Source organism: Sus scrofa, chromosome 7 (assembly GCF_054392235.1).
Source record: "Sus scrofa isolate SSC_HxYL_T2T_F1_AM1 chromosome 7, Sscrofa_HxYL_maternal_Yorkshire_Landrace_v2.0, whole genome shotgun sequence".
NCBI lineage: Eukaryota > Metazoa > Chordata > Mammalia > Artiodactyla > Suidae > Sus > Sus scrofa.
In genome coordinates this window covers 100,626,242-100,643,375 of record NC_139389.1, presented here as the reverse complement: position 1 = coordinate 100,643,375, position 17,134 = coordinate 100,626,242, and the positions used below count along the sequence as shown (strand labels likewise).

Below are 17,134 nucleotides of genomic sequence, written 5' to 3'. Positions count from 1 at the left end.
ACGGCAACGCCGGATCCTTAACCCACTGAGCAAGGCCAGGGATCGAACCCGCAACCTCATGGTTCCTAGTTGGATTCGTTAACCACTGCGCCACGACGGGAACTCCCCACTATTTTTTTTTTTTTTTTATAATAATGTGGTCAGTGACACAAGATAAGTCACCCTATTCCAACAGTCAACTAAATCTTTTTTTCTTGCCCTCCCCTACTGAAGATCATTTAAGGAAGACAAGCCTAGGAAATGACTTTAAATTCAATCTATAGATGACCCTTGAAAAACATGGTTTGAACTGTGCAGGTTTTGTTACATGCAGATTTTTTCAATAAATATTGGAAAAAAATTTTTTTTGAGATTTGAGACAATTTGAAAAAACCCACAGATGAACCTCATAGTCTAGAAATTTCAAAAAAATTAAGAAAAAGTTAATTATGAATGCATACAATATATGCAGACACTAGTCTATCCGTATATAGGGCATAATGTGAGGACATTTAAGATAAAAATTAATAATGTGTCAGTTTTCTTACTGTTTTATAACTTTGCTTTCAAAGAATTATATTACTGCACAGTGTGCTTTTCTCATAATTGGAGAAACTGCCTATCAGCCTATTATCACAGGTGCTTCTTTTCCATGTAACAATGTTTCCAATACTGTAGGAATGTAATACTGTATGCCATAAAAATTTTCTAATAATTCATTTATTAGTGTATAGACTAAGCTACCAGGAAGCAATCATATTGATAATACTACCTCCTTTAAAGCAATCATTGTTTTACAGGTATAATGCATGAATTGTTACAGCTATAAATAAATATGAATTTTTCACATTATCTTTTCATCTTTGATGTCTAGTGTTGGCAATACATATAAAATCTAAAGTGTTTTCTATCATGTAAGCCAATATTCATATAGGTACTGACAATTTATCTTTCAAACAGAGCATGTAAACTTACAGTATCAATAATTACAGTACCATATTGTAAACATTTTCTCTTCATTATGATTTCCTTTCAAACATTTTCTTTTCTCTAGCATATTTTATTTATTCTAAGAATACAGTATCTAATACTTATAACAACAAATATGTGTTAATCAACCATTTATGTTATTGGTAGGCTTCTGGTCAACAGTAGGCTATAAGCCTCGGGAAAGTGAAAAGTTATTTTACGTGGATTTTTGACTGTGCAGTGGATTGGTGTCTCTAACCCTTGCATTTTTCAATGGTCAACTGTAGTTCTTTGCTAATTCAATACTGTTTAGAAGTTATTTTCCTGAAAATTTTGACAGCTTTTAGCCAAAGACATGAGGATAATCAAAGTTTCAGCTGCAGCCCTTTATAGGAAAACATGGTAAATGAAAACCATTCTACAGAAATTCTGGATTTTCAGTGACTGCATTCTGACATCAAATCTCCTAGAGGTGTCCCAAAAGCTGGTAATTTGGCTGTCTTTATTTTGACTATGAAAAATGCCAAAAAAATCTAGGATTCTAAAGGCCTGGCATGAGGCATCAAAGTCTGGGGAATACAAATCCAGGCAAAGTACAAACAGAATAGGGCTAATTTACTTGAGGGTAGAATACACATGCCTGAAGCTAAGTGTTAGACTGGACCAAAATCTATGATTCTTGAGAGCAAACCAGCTATGGCAGGCATCAAAACCTCTATTTCAAAGGCTGGGCTACATTTATGTTCTTTATATTTTCTGCTAACTTTCCCATTTTTATACTTTCATATTCACTAAACTCTTTTAAAATGTTCTGTTCTGTCTCAATTATGCCAATGAAGAACCATGAGGACAGAGTATTTTGTTTATGTCTGATTCAAAATCTTGAAGAGGAAGTTTCCCTCGAGGGCCAGCACAAACCAGATGTATTCAAACAATAAAATCCCAAGTTTGAAGGAACTGACATTTATTAAAGTAAATGTGACAAAGGGAGGGAGGCTACACCACAGAGCCTAATCCATAGTTAAATATGGATCAAGGGTAGGAAGACTGAGCTGGGTTTTGTCCAAGGCTGCTTTTACTTTGGTTTGCTCCTGGGGCAGAAGTAAGCAAAGGATAAAAATATGACCAGGAGACAGATAGACAACCAATGCTCCCATTGCCTCCCATGCTGTCTCAAGAGGGAATTTTATTAGGATACTACTGTTCTGACAGACCACATGGGTGGAGAGGAGTCCAGAAGGGCAACAACAAAAACAGCTCATAATACTACATAAAGTACTGGGTGATGTCCACAAGGCTTATCTTTAGGTTCCAGACCCTGAAATTCTTCCTACTGAGTACTCTGACAATCTCTCCTGACCTGCACCTTCCTTGCAGGGTCTAAGGATTTTCTATTTATGGTTATAAATAGAGGTTTCGAGGTTTCGAATGGGACTTTCCTTGTGCAGGTCTACCAGAATCTATAACGTGTGAGTTACTGTGAAAAGTGTTTTTATGTATTTTCCCATATTTAATCATCCTAATGCTGTAATATAGAAATTATATCCCCATGTGCAGAAGAGAAAAATAAAGTTCAGAGAAGTGTTAAGCAATTAAGAGAAAGGATTTTAGAATAGAACAGTTCTGCCACTTGTGTAAGCTATCTAAATTCTCTAGGCCTGAGTATAACTTTATTTATAAAATGAAGAGGCTTGACTTATAGTATTACCATGTTGATGAAATATAATGAACGGAGAGCCTTTATCATAGTTGACTGGAATGTAGGAAATCCTTAGTGATTATTTTTAATGTTAAAATAATTCTTGAGTTTGGAAACCACACTCAAAGAGACATAAGGGTGGGGGCAGGCAAAACAGAATTAGGGCCACTGGATGAAACACCCTTTTCTGCCTGGAGATTCTTCTTCCAAGGCAAATTTATTTTAGGGGAGAATGTACCCTTATAGAAGATGGAAAAAAATCACAATTTGCTTAATAAAGACTGATGAGCAGCATAAAAACTTCACATGACAATGTCTTCCTTTGTCCAAGGATATTAGGAGGAATGTTTTAGTACCACTTAAAAATGAGCCAGGATTCTTTAGCAGAAAAACAATCATACAAAAACATTTTGTCCAAAGGAATTAAAAACTAGAGAAAGAGTATTTACATTCAAGTTTAATGTAAGAATCAACTACATCACACATCAAAGAAATTAAGTGTGTGTATGTAATGAAACAAAAAGATTTGAAGGTTCACAAAATTTAACTTTTTGTGAGAGAAAATAGCAATTCTTGGCCCTTTCCAAGATGGTCAAGGAGAGTCTATATCTCATAAAGAGAGTGAAAACACAAGCTATCAGACCAATGGTTATGACCAGAAATTTTGATCAAATGAATCTATACGCTATCCCTGCCAATCTTCCCTTTTAACCAGTCCGATTATCCAATCTGAAATACTTTTGTTACATAGTCCCCTATACACAGTAGCAAAAAAGCCAATCAGCTTAATTAGCCATAAGTATTATTCATAACTCGGGAAACATATCTGAACTCAATCTTAGCCAAGTTAATTTACATATGACTGGATGCTGAGATGACATGGACCAGGCAGGGGGGATGAGATCGCTACTTTATCAGATTGTTTCTCAATATTTTCAGTCAACTTAACTGAAAAATAGCTCATAAGCCCCATGAGCCCTCCTGTTCTTTAGTTTGATGATTGATATAATTTAAAGTAAGAAAGAATCAGCTCCAGTGACTATCTCATAAACTGGTGTCTGGCAACATAAAGATGACAAAAGAACTAAAGCTACAATGATGAAATTAAGTGTATCTCATGGCAACCAAAAAAGGTGATAGGACAAAACTTCCATGATATCCCCAGAGGTTGAGGGACAAATCTATACAGCCATAAATCCAAGCACGGAGCCTACAACTACTACATATATAATAAAAACATAATGACAAAAATAATCACTCTAAATTGTTTATTTCCCTCTTGTATTTCAAAGGCACAGGCCAGGGTCAATTCATGTTTTAATTATATCAAAAGCATCAGGTAAATTTGACTATATTACTATGAAATACAGCCACACACAATTACTAAAATGAAATCACCAACTGAAAAAATGAAATGATACTAATGCTTGAGATCAGTATAGCAGGTAATAATATGCTACTCTGTATTTACTTATTACATCATTAGCCCCTCTAAATTCTTAAAAACCTGCCAAAAGTCAAAGAAAATTACAAATTAACTACAGTTGATAACTACAATAGTTGGCAGAGGTTAGACTCTACTAGTTACTCGCGCCCAAGTAATACGCTAATCAGGTCAACAGTGTTTTGATAAACATCTCAGGAGAGCTGAGTCTCATATCAAATATGATACTTGGCATCCTGGCTGCATCAATGACAGGTATTTTGAGTAATGACAATAGGAGCCACATTCTAAAAAAGGAGCACAGTCCCCTCACTAGAATGAACAATACCACGTGGGGAGCAAAAAAAAAGTCTTTCCTCATAGTTCTACAGTTCCCTGATAAAGTCCACTAAACTATAGAGAAATGTGGTTTTTTCCCCCCTCAGGAAATCTTAGATAACTTCTACCAGTGGTGAATTCATAAAGAAAAACAGGGATTCTGTAGAGCTCTGGTTCTCAAAGACCAGCAACTTCAGCATCATTTAGGAACTTGGTAGAAATGCAAATTCTTGGGCCCAACTCCAGACCTACTGAATCAGGAACTCTGAGGACAGGGATTTAGCAATCTGTTTTAGAAGTTCTCCAGGTGATCCTGATGCCTTGCTGAAGTTGAAAACCATTACAGAAACGATACACAAAAATTCTTTTTTTTTGTTTTGCTTTTAGGCTGAGCCCACGGCAGGTGGAAATTCCTGGGCCAGAGATCAAACTCATGCGCCACAGCAGAAACCTGAGCCACTGTGGTGCCAATGCCAGATCCTCAACCCGCTGCACCACAAGGAAACTCCCAGACACACAAAAATTCTTGGAAATTAGGACAGAGCACTTTTGGCTTCCCCACTGACTTTCTAATTTATCTATGTGTTGGGAAGAGACTGTTGTGAGATATGCCTCTATCATATTGTAAGTACTGCATTTCAAATATCTTCATAAGTCTATGACCATGACTTTATGAGTTTAAATGTTTAGAAATTAAATTTTTCTACTTCGTATGACAATTAGGGACATTAGCAATATTTGTAATTTACTCAACATTCAGGTTGTCTGTGGGGTTTTTTGCCTTTTTTTATGGCCTCACCCACCACATACGGAGGTTCCCAGGCTAAGGGTTGAATGGGAGCTACAGCTGCTGGCTTATGCCACAAGCACAGCAACAGCAGATCTGAGCAGACCTACACTAGAGCTCACGGCAATGCCGGATCCTTAACCCACCGATCAAGGCCAGAGATCAAACTAGCAACCTCATGGTTCCTAGTTGGAATCATTTCCGCTGCGCCACAATGGGAACTCCAACATTCATTTTTTTATATTAGGGTTCTAGAAAATTTGTTTGGAAAATAAGGAGTTCTGCTTTTAAAACTGACTTAGTTAAAATGACCTTCCATGTTAACAGTGCAATAAGCTTTCATAGTCACACAAACAAAAGGAAATCTAATACATACTAATAACCATATATAAAAGGAATTCTGACTTAGATACTTTCAGTGTGGTGTAATACATTTTTAAGAATGAAAATGCAAAATGTGTAATTTTACTTATCACATTATGCTATAAGGCCTAAGAGGCAATAAAAGCTGAATATGAAAATGGGTAAAAACAAGTAAGGACACATTTTTTTTTTCCCCTTTCCAATATTAAACTGTTCCAATGTTGCTTTAAAAGCAAGTAGACAGACTGATCCCAGGAGCTCACAGTCATCAAAACAAAACAATGTTCTATATTCATTCTACTCTTTCACCTCTCCTTTTGAGGAAAAGTAGCACCATGGAATAAGATGTAAAATTTAAACTAGTTCTCTGGCTCTAACAACCATAATAAGCTTATGATGAGGCAAAATTGTTTTTTTCCCCCTTAACATATTGTTAGATGCATTAAAAAAAAAACCCACTGTGCACACAGACCATAAAAAGTAAACAAATGATAAGAAAAATCCGGTAAGCAACATTATTTTTTTCATGCAATTCAAAGATTGTCCATACTCCATTGCTCAGAATCAGAATTAAACTCCAAATCAGAAATACTATATTTGAGCATTTTTTCATGTGTTTGTTGGCCATCTGTATATCTTCTTTGGAGAAATGTCTATTCGGGTCTTTTGCCCATTTTTCCATTGATTGATTGGCTTTTTTGCTGTTGGGTTGTATAAGTTGTCTATATATTCTAGAGATTAAGCCCTTGTCAGTTGCATCATTTGACACTATTCTCTCCCATTCTGTAAGTTGTCTTTTTGGTTTCTTTTGGGTTTCCTTTGCTGTGCAAAAGCTTTTCAGTTTGATGAGGTCCCATGGGTTTATTTTCGCTCTTATTTCTATTGCTTTGGGAGACTGACCTGAGAAAATATTCATGATGTTGATGTCAGAGAGTGTTTTGCCTATGTTTTCTTCTAGGAGTTTGATGGTGTCCTGTCATATATTTAAGTCTTTCAGCCATTTGGAGTTTATTTTTGTGCATGGTGTGAGGGTGTGTTCTAGTTTCATTGCTTTGCGTGCAGCTGTCCAGGTTTCCCAGCAATGCTTGCTGAATAGACTTTCTTTTTCCCATTTGATGTTCTTGCCTCCCTTGTCAAAGATTAATTGACCATAGGTGTCAGGGTTTATTTCCGGATTCTCTATTCTGTTCCATTGGTCTGTCTGTCTGTTTTGATACCAGTACCACACTGTTTTGATGACTGTGGCTTTGTAGTATTTCTTGAAGTCTGGGAGAGTTAAGCCTCCTGCTTGGTTTTTGTTTCTGAGGATTGCTTTGGCAATTCTGGGTCTTTTGTTGTTCCATATAAATGTTTGGATTGTTTGTTCTAGTTCTGTGGAAAATGTCATGGGTAATTTGATAGGGATTGCATTGGATGTGTAGATTGCTTTGGGTAGTATGGCCATTTTTACAATATTGATTTTCCCAATCCAGGAACATGGAATATCTTTCCATTTCTTTGCTCAACATCGCTGATTATAAGAGAAATGCAAATCAAAACTACCATGAGATATCACCTCACACCAGTCAGAATGGCCATCATTCATAAATCCACAAATAACAAGTGCTGGAGGGGCTGTGGAGAAAAGGGAACCCTCCTGCACTGTTGGTGGGAATGTAAACTGGTACAGCCACTATGGAGAACAGTTTGGAGATACCTTAGAAATCTATACATAGAACTTCCATATGACCCTGCAATCCCACTCTTGGGCATCTATCTAGACAAAACTCTACTTAAAAGAGACACATGCACCCGCATGTTCATTGCAGCACTATTCACAATAGCCAGGACGTGGAAACAACCCAAATGTCCATCAACAGATGATTGGATTCGGAAGAGGTGGTATATATACACAATGGAATACTACTCAGCCATAAAAAAGAATGACATAATGCCATTTGCAGCAACATGGATGGAACTAGAGAATCTCATCCTGAGTGAAATGAGCCAGAAAGACAAAGACAAATACCATATGATATCACTTACAACTGGAATCTAATATCCAGCACAAATGAACATCTCCTCAGAAAAGAAAATCATGGACTTGGAGAAGAGACTTGTGGTTGCCTGATGGGAAGGGGAAGGAGTGGGAGGGATCGGGAGCTTGGGCTTATCAGACATAACCTAGAATAGATATACAAGGAGATCCTGCTGAAGAACATTGAGAACTTTGTCTAGATACTCATGTTGCAACAGAACAAAGGGTGGGGGAAAAATGTAATTGTAATGTATACATGTAAGGATAACCTGACCCCCTTGCTGTACAGTGGGAAAATAAAAAAATTTAAAAAAAAAGAAATACTATATTTGTAGTGATTCATGTATAATTGTGTCTCAAGACTACTTTTAGATACAGGGATCACTTAAATCCTCCAGAATTAATCAAACATGAAGTCGAGGGCACTGTGTAAAAAACTCTTTCAATGTCAGGTTTTCTTCTAGTCCCACCATGCCTCCTATTAGCATGAGCCTGACAATGCTTTAAATCCTCACCTCCACTTCTTCCCTCACATACACCTTGACTTCTAACAGCTCCTCTCTCTTGTGTAGAACCCACTCTTAAAATTAACTGGAGCTTCCAGTTTTATTCAGAGGTAAATGACTTTTCTCCTGTAACTTGCCCTTCATACATTTTGGGATTCTCAATTACAGGAGAATATTTTTACCTCAATTCTTTAGTCCCGTAATATTCATAAATCTTTCAATGGAACAGGATTTTGTTTTTATAAAGTACAAAATAGAGTGTAAAATAATCACAGAATGCATATACCCATACCTGCCTCCCCAACAAATAATTTATCTTACTAAATGCTAACCGAATAATGAGTGCTTAGCACTGCGGGGTAGAGAAGATACTGAAGTTAGGGTTCCAGTCCTTGGGAGATTACACTATTTCAGGGAGAAAAGCGAAATTATTACAAACAACAAACAATGATTTCCATTTATGAAAGCTATCCTCTTAGCCAAATATAAGTCCTCCATTACTTACTTTCAGGCCCCCATTTCCCCACAATGGATCAGTAACCAAGTCCTAAAGCTTCTATTTTTCACTCCTTTATCCCTTTCCATTCTTACTGCCAGCTACCTAGGTCCAGAAGCTCATTATTACTTACTTGGACTTCTGCAAATTCATTCTAATTTCCTGACACCAGTCTTTCCTTCACATAGCTCTCAGAATGAGCTTTCTAAATTGCAATAGAGTTAAGACTTGATCCAGAATAAATGAAGGATGCTTATAGTTTAATCAAAAGACAAATAATTCTCCAGAACTAAGCATGTGATTTGAACACTTTATCAGGGATGATATATGGATGGGAATTAAGCACATTAAAAGGTGCTTAACATCATTAGTAAGGAATTGCAAATTGAAACTGTAATGATATACCACTACATTCCTGTTAGGAATGGTAAGGGGAGAATGTAAAAATTGACAATACCAAGTGCAAACAGGATACAGTGCAACTGGAACTCTCACACATCACTAGTGAGAATACAAAATAATATTCTCCTTTGGAAAACACTTTGGGAATGTCCTACAGAATTACATACACACTCCACATATGACCCATCAAACCCACTCCTACATATTAATCCAAAAGAAATGAAAACATGTTTTTATCAAAACATGTATGCTAATACTACAGTAGCTTTACACATAATTGCCAAAAAATGGAACACCCAAGTATCTTTCAGCTGGTGAATAAACTGTGGTACATCCCTACAATGGAATATTACTTAGCAAAAAGAGGAATGAACTACCAATATACAAATCAATATGGTTGACTCTCAAATGCATTATGCCAAGTGAAAGAAACCACACTCAAGCTACATAGCATATGACTGCATTTATAAAGAATTCTGGAAAAGGTAAAATTATATAGATAGTAGACATATTAGGTGACTGCAAGGGACAGGAGTTGGGGATGGGTAGGTACGGATTTCAAAGGGGCAGAGGAATTTTCTTGGGGTGGTAGCAATGTTCTGTAGCTTGCTTATAGTGGTGGTTACAAAACTGTGAACGTTTTTCAAAACTCATAGAATTATAGTCTAAAATATGTACATTTTATTTTAAATAAATTATACTACAATAAAAGTTATTTTTTCATTTATTTATTTTTGGCTGCACCCATGGCATATGGAAGATCCTGGGCCAGGAATCAAATTGGAGATGTGGCTGCAACCTGCGCCACACAGCTGAGGCAAAGTTGGATCCTTAACCTCCTGTGCTGGGCTGGGGATCAAACCTGTGCCTCAGCAGTGACCCAAGCCATTGCAGAGACAACAGTGGCTCCTTAACCCACTGTGCCACAGTAGAAACTCCTAAAGTTGATTTAGTAAGAAAAAAAAAAAGGAGGATTGTTTTTTCTATCAGAACAAAGTTTTGTGTGTGTGAGTGTGTGTGTGTGTTTGTTTTTTTTTTTTTTTTGTCTTTTTAGGGCTGCATCTGCGGCAAATGGAGGTTCCCAGGCTAGGGTCAAATTGGAGCTATAGCTGCTGGCCTACACCACAGCCATAGCAATGCGGGATCCAAGCTGCATCTGCGACTTACACCACAGCTCATGGCAATGCCAGGTCCTTAACCCACATCCCCATGGATGCTAGTTGGATTCATTTCTGCTGAGCCACAACGGGAACTCCAAAATAGAAAAAAACCCCTTCTGAAGAAGCAAAAGCCCTTAAGTTATTTTTTTATAATTGATGTCTTTCTGAACCAAAAATGATGAATGATTTCAAAGGAAAATCTGAACAAGAAAACTGACAGACTCAACCTCTAACTGATCTCTCAGAGAACACAGACTTTCAGTCCAGAGACAACTTGTACACTATGATTTGGGCAAGTATAAAAATAAAATGGGGACTTTTGTGTAACGTAAAAATCACCAGAGACAAACAAAAGTCTGTTTTAATTTTAATACTTATACTTAGAAGATCTTGGAAATTACCAATAAGATAGCATGTTCTATATACATGCAAATCCTCTCTGTTTGTACATTCATTATTTTAAAGGCTATTTCTCTTATGTTTGGTTGTGCTTTGCTCATTATTTGTATCACTGCATTCTAATCTGGCAGCCTGGAGATAAATTACTACCCTATGAAGTTATATCCCAAGTTCATTACAATTTCTTAAGATAGCAAAAGAAATTGACTTGAGTACTTTGGGTATCTTTCCTTTTTGGTTTTCAGTGAAATATTATTATTCAACATACACTAAAAGGTAGTGTTGGATCTCCCACTGTGGTGCAGCGGGTTAAGAATCTGACATCAGTGGCTTGGGTCTCTGCGGAGGTGCAGGTTGGATCACTGGCTTGGTGCGGTAGGTTAAAGAATCCAGTGTTGCCACATCTGCAGCATAGGTTGCAGTCTCTGGCCCAAGAACTTCCATATGCCTGTGGGTATGGCCATTTAAAAAAAAAAAAAAAGGGTAGTGTTAAGAATTATATTTATTTTTTTTTTTTTTTTTTTTTTTTTTTTTAATTTTATTTTCCCACTGTACAGCAAGGGGGTCAGGTTATCCTTACATGTATACGTTACAATTACAGTTTTTCCCCCACCATTTCTTCTGTTGCAACATGAGTATCTAGACATAGTTCTCAATGCTATTCAGCGGGATCTCCTTGTAAATCTATTCTAAGTTGTGTCTGATAAGCCCAAGCTCCCGATCCCTCCCACTCCCTCCCCCTCCCATCAGGCAACCACAAGTCTCTTCTCCAAGTCCATGATTGATTTTCTTTTCTGAGGAGATGTTCATTTGTGCTGGATATTAGATTCCAGTTATAAGTGATGTCATATGGTATTTGTCTTTGTCTTTCTGGCTCATTTCACTCAGGATGAGATTCTCTAGTTCCATCCATGTTGCTGCAAATGGCATTATGTCATCCTTTTTTATGGCTGAGTAGTATTCCATCGTGTATATATACCACATCTTCCGAATCCAATCCTCTGTCGATGGACATTTGGATTGTTTCCATGTCCTGGCTATTGTGAATAGTGCTGCAATGAACATGCGGGTGCATGTGTCTCTTTTAAGTAGAGCTTTGTCCGGATAGATGCCCAAGAGTGGGATTGCGGGGTCATATGGAAGTTCTATGTATAGATTTCTAAGGTATCTCCAAACTGTTCTCCATAGTGGCTGTACCAGTTGACATTCCCACCAACAGTGCAGGAGGGTTCCCTTTTCTCCACAGCCCCTCCAGCACTTGTTATTTGTGGATTTATTAATGATGGCCATTCTGACTGGTGTGAGGTGGTATCTCATGGTAGTTTTGATTTGCATTTCTCTTATAATCAGCGATGTTGAGCATTTTTTCATGTGTTTGTTGGCCATCTGTATATCTTCTTTGGAGAAATGTCTACCCAGGTCTTTTGCCCATTTTTCCATTGATTGATTGGTTTTTTTGCTGTTGAGTTGTATAAGTTGCTTGTATATTCTAGAGATTAAGCCCTTGTCAGTTGCATCATTTGAAACTATTTTCTCCCATTCTGTAAGTTGTCTTTTTGTTTTCTTTTGGGTTTCCTTTGCTGTGCAAAAGCTTTTCAGTTTGATGAGGTCCCATGGGTTTATTTTTGCTCTAATTTCTATTGCTTTGGGAGACTGACCTGAGAAAATATTCATGATGTTGATGTCAGAGAGTGTTTTGCCTATGTTTTCTTCTAGGAGTTTGATGGTGTCCTGTCGTATATTTAAGTCTTTCAGCCATTTGGAGTTTATTTTTGTGCATGGTGTGAGGGTGTGTTCTAGTTTCATTGCTTTGCATACAGCTGTCCAGGTTTCCCAGCAATGCTTGCTGAATAGACTTTCCTTTTCCCATTTGATGTTCTTGCCTCCCTTGTCAAAGATTAATTGACCATAGGTGTCAGGGTTAATTTCCAGATTCTCTATTCTGTTCCATTGGTCTGTCTGTCTGTTTTGATACCAGTACCACACTGTTTTGATGACTGTGGCTTTGTGGTATTTCTTGAAGTCTGGGAGAGTGATGCCTCCTGCTTGGTTTTTGTTTCTCAGGATTGCTTTGGCGATTCTCGGTCTTTTGTGGTTCCATATAAATGTTTGGATTGTTTGTTCTAGTTCTGTGAAAAATGTCATGGGTAATTTGATAGGGATTGCATTGAATCTGTAGATTGCTTTGGGTAGGATGGCCATTTTCACAATATTGATTTTTCCAATCCAGGAACATGGAATATCTTTCCATTTTTTTACATCTTCTTTGATTTCTTTGATTAAGGTTTTATAGTTCTCGGCATATAGGTCCTTTACCTCTTTGGTTAGGTGTATTCCGAGGTATTTGATTTTGTGAGGTACAATTTTAAAAGGTATCGTATTTTTGTATTCCTTTTCTAATGCTTCATTGCTGGTATACAGAAATGCAACTGACTTCTGAATGTTAATCTTATATCCTGCCACTTTGCTGAATTTATTAATCAGTTCAAGGAGTTTTGGGGTTGAGTCCTTAGGGTTTTCTAGGTATAGTATCATGTCATCTGCATACAGTGACAGTTTGATCTCTTCTCTTCCTATATGGATGCCTTTGATTTCTTTTGTTTGTCTAATTGCTGTGGCTAAGACTTCCAAAACTATGTTGAAGAGCAGTGGTGAGAGTGGGCATCCCTGTCTTGTTCCAGATTTGAGTGAGAAGGCTTTCAGTTTTTCCCCATTGAGGATTATATTTGCTGTGGGTTTATCATAAATGGCTTTGATTATATTCAGGAATGTTCCCTCTATACCCACTTTGGCGAGGGTCTTGATCATGAATGGATGTTGAACTTTGTCAAATGCTTTTTCTGCATCTATTGAGATGATCATATGATTTTTGACTTTTTTTTTGTTAATGTGGTGTATGATGTTGATTGATTTGCGTATGTTGAACCATCCTTGTGAACCTGGGATGAACCCAACCTGGTCATGGTGTATAATTTTTTTGATATGTTGTTGGATTCGGTTGGCTAAGATTTTGTTGAGAATTTTTGCATCTATATTCATCAATGATATTGGGCGATAGTTTTCTTTTTTGGTGGTATCTCTGCCTGGTTTTGGAATGAGGGTGATGGTGGCCTCATAGAATGTCTTTGGGAGTATTCCTTCTTCTTCAACCTTTTGAAAGAGTTTAAGGAGGATGGGCACCAATTCCTCTTTATATGTTTGATAGAATTCACCTGTGAAGCCATCTGGTCCTGGGCTTTTATTTGTAGGGAGTGCTTTTATGACCTCTTCAATTTCATTTCTGGTGATTGGTCTGTTCAGTTGGTCTGTTTCTGCTTGATTCAGTTTTGGCAGGCTGTAAGATTCTAGAAAATTGTCCATTTCTTCCAGATTGTCAAACTTATTGCCATATAGTTGTTCATAGTATTCTCTTATGGTTTTTTGTATTTCTGCTGTATCCGTTGTGATTTCTCCTTTTTCATTTATAATTTTGGTGATTTGGGTTCTTTCTCTCCTCTTTTTAGTGAGTCTGGCCAGGGGTTTATCAATTTTGTTCACCTTTTCAAAGAACCAGCTCTTGGTTTTATTAATTTTCTCTATTGTTTTTTGAGTCTCTATTTTATTGATTTCTTCTTTGATCTTTACAATTTCCTTCCTTCTGCTGACTTTAGGACTTCTTTGTTCTTCTTTTTCTAATTCATTTAGGTGGAGGGTTAAGTTGTCAATTTGGGATCTTTCTTCTTTTTTGAGAAAGGCCTGTATTGCTATAAATTTCCCTCTGAGCACTGCTTTCGCAGCATCCCATAGATTTTGAGAGGTTGTGTCTTCATTATCATTTGTTTCAAGATAGTTTTTAATTTCCTTCTTGATTTCCTCATTGACCCATAAGAATTATATTTAAAATAGAATTCAACTTACAGAAAATTTAAAATTTACTTACATCAACTTTTCAGGGCCTAATATTTTTCATTTGGACCTATTTTTCATATAGTCACAAGATATATAGGCACAAAATAATTTTCATATAATTATATTAATTTGGAAAAGACCTGAAAATGAAATTCTTAAATGATTAAATCATTCAAACTTTAAAATTAAACATTCTATCAGAAGTCAATAGCCAAAATTATCCTTTAAGTACCATAGCATTTGCCCAACTCAAACCTTCTTCATTTCTGTATGTTCCTATAAAGCTGAAATAAGCAAAGCGTACAAGCACACAGCTCCAATAAACAGAACCTTGGTGCCTAGAGTTAGCTTTAGGGTAGAGGAGCAACAAAGACAGAATCAGTCAATATTTGGTCTAAGAGTCTAAGTATATGTGATTGCAAGCTAGGCTAAAAATTTCAAAAGGACTGCTGAAGCTGTGGCCTAACATGTGGCCTAACATGTGGCCCCTTGAAATTTATGCTATGTTATTACTGCAGAGTCACTAATGCAAAATGATTCTAATAAACCGATTTTATTTGTAATTTCACTTAAAACAACAGAGAATTATTTCAAAATCATAACAATATTGCTGATGATGTTAACATATATGAATCTCTTGGTTGTGGGTTAATTCTTTTCCTCTTCACAGTTGTAGGTTGTGTTAATACAATAATTTTTCTTTTATTATTCACTAATGAGACAGTAATTGCCATCAGAATCCTACTAGGAATACAGACTTGCAAATATAATAGGCCTAAGGACAGGTTTTACATACCTACAATGATTCTGAGATACATTTTGTTCTGCATGAACACACCAGCACCAAAATGTTTCTTTTCTATGGAAGATAAACTCCATATTTTCAGAAATGTGAAAACTGGAGAAACAAATTTAACTAGACATATTTTAGGTTCTTCCTTCTAGCAACTAAATGGAATAGCAATTGACAGAATGCTTTTTATTAAAAAAACTTATTAACCTTTAATTAGAGAATCTAAAAAGGTGCTATTTTAAAGTTTTTAATGTCTCAAGTAGATACATAGCTTCCAACCCGAGTATGAGATCCAATGAATGTACTATAAAACTGAACCCTCCACTTCAAATATTGGTTGCACATGAAGAGAATTTAAAGAAAGATATTTTAATGTATTGTTGGCCGATACCACTACCTTCAGAGTTTACTTAGGGTATAAAGATTTCTAGAAATTTATTTAAAATAATATTTTCTGGTGATGAATTACATTTGGGAATCACTGTCCTTTGAGCCCTCGGGTACTCTCCTGCTCCTAAATATCTAGCTATCATTTACCATTTGGTAGGGAAATTAACAAAGGTTCCAGTTTTTCATCCTTAGATTAATAAACCCCAAATGAAATGTAAATGTAGTACCTTTCATGATGTCCCAAATCTGATAGAAATTCATCTGCATGTCTTTGGAGTTCATTTCCTTCTAAATTCTTTAATTTCTTCAACTCACTTTGTAGAAAAAACCAGAGCTCTTTAGCTCCATTTTCAATCCTCCTCCTTAGGATTTCATGATCCTTCCCTGGACCTGCAGTCAAACAATAGAGGGCATCGGCATTTCCAACGCTGTGATGAAAGGAAATTTTCACTTATTTGCGCTAATGTTAATATATTAAAGAGGAAAAACACTATAATCACCTACCATTTTTAGTTTGTTTCTTATAATTTTCAATCTGTTCTTTGGCCTTCATAAATTGCTCTTCTAAAGCACGAACTCTTCCTGAAGCTGGCCCCTGATCAATGGGGCCTTCTGGTATTCTGCAGTTTAAGAAAGAAAATGTAAACATTTAGCTTATAAATCATGCAATGAAATATGTTTACTTTGCTAAAACATAATTATTGGTGACTACAGAAGTCATTAGACCATATTGTATATTAGAAGTACCAAATGAAACTTTCTCTGGAGAGGCACAGTGTAAAACGTAAACACGAGAATGACACCAAAAAAACACTGAACCAAAAAATCTAGTTTTAAGACATATGATCTTCCAGGAATTAAGGAACCTTTAGAACTGTCTCCTAAAAACTCTCAACATACTACTTAGAATAACACCATCAGTGGGCAAAGTGACCAATTCTTCATTAGTGTTTTGAGTAACAATGGTGAAGGGGAAGATAATGAAAAGGCTTAAAAAGAATAAGATAGTAAGTAACTGAACATGTCTATATTCAAATATAAAATGCAAATTATTTCTAAATTAATCATAATGTCAGGCTATGTAAATCTATGCTCCAGTTAGTGAACTCATGACCTTAGATTACTAAGCATTGGCTTTATAGGAAAGAAAAGACAAGAGCAGAAGCTGAGGTTTACTAGAAAAAAATCCTGAAGATTAATGTCCTGTTTTTTCGTGTCAGAAATGAAAAATATCAGTCAACAAAATAAAGTGCTGGAACACAATAGAGGAACTCCAGATCTCTTGCTTATATTATCAACCTGGACAACTTCTTTCCAAACTGTATTTGTTTCTAACATATTTTGTTTTTTTGTGATTTCTAGCAGTCTTTTGTACTCCGCTTTGGCCATAAAAAATAATCACATCCTAATCCTGGAACCTGTAACGCTATCTTATATGGCAAAACAATCTTTATATGTGTGGTTAAATTAAGGATCTTGAGATGGGGAGATATCCCTGGATTACCCAGGTGGGTCACAGTTGTA

At 36.4% G+C, this 17,134-nt stretch overlaps 1 protein-coding gene across 10 annotated transcripts in view; it reads right to left on the bottom strand.

The window, feature by feature from the left end:
* The window catches only part of FUT8 (fucosyltransferase 8), a 288,757-nt gene that overhangs the window by 97,205 nt on the left and 174,418 nt on the right, over window positions 1-17,134 (bottom strand). For all 10 annotated transcript variants that reach the window (XR_014809102.1, XR_014809103.1, XM_005666321.4 and 7 more), the window contains 2 exon segments: window positions 16,115-16,230; window positions 15,838-16,000 (listed from right to left, as the gene is read on the bottom strand). Coding sequence is in view for 8 of the 10 variants with exons in the window: in XM_005666321.4 (XP_005666378.3) it covers window positions 15,838-16,000; window positions 16,115-16,230 (279 nt within the window). In the remaining 2 variants the exon portion in view is untranslated.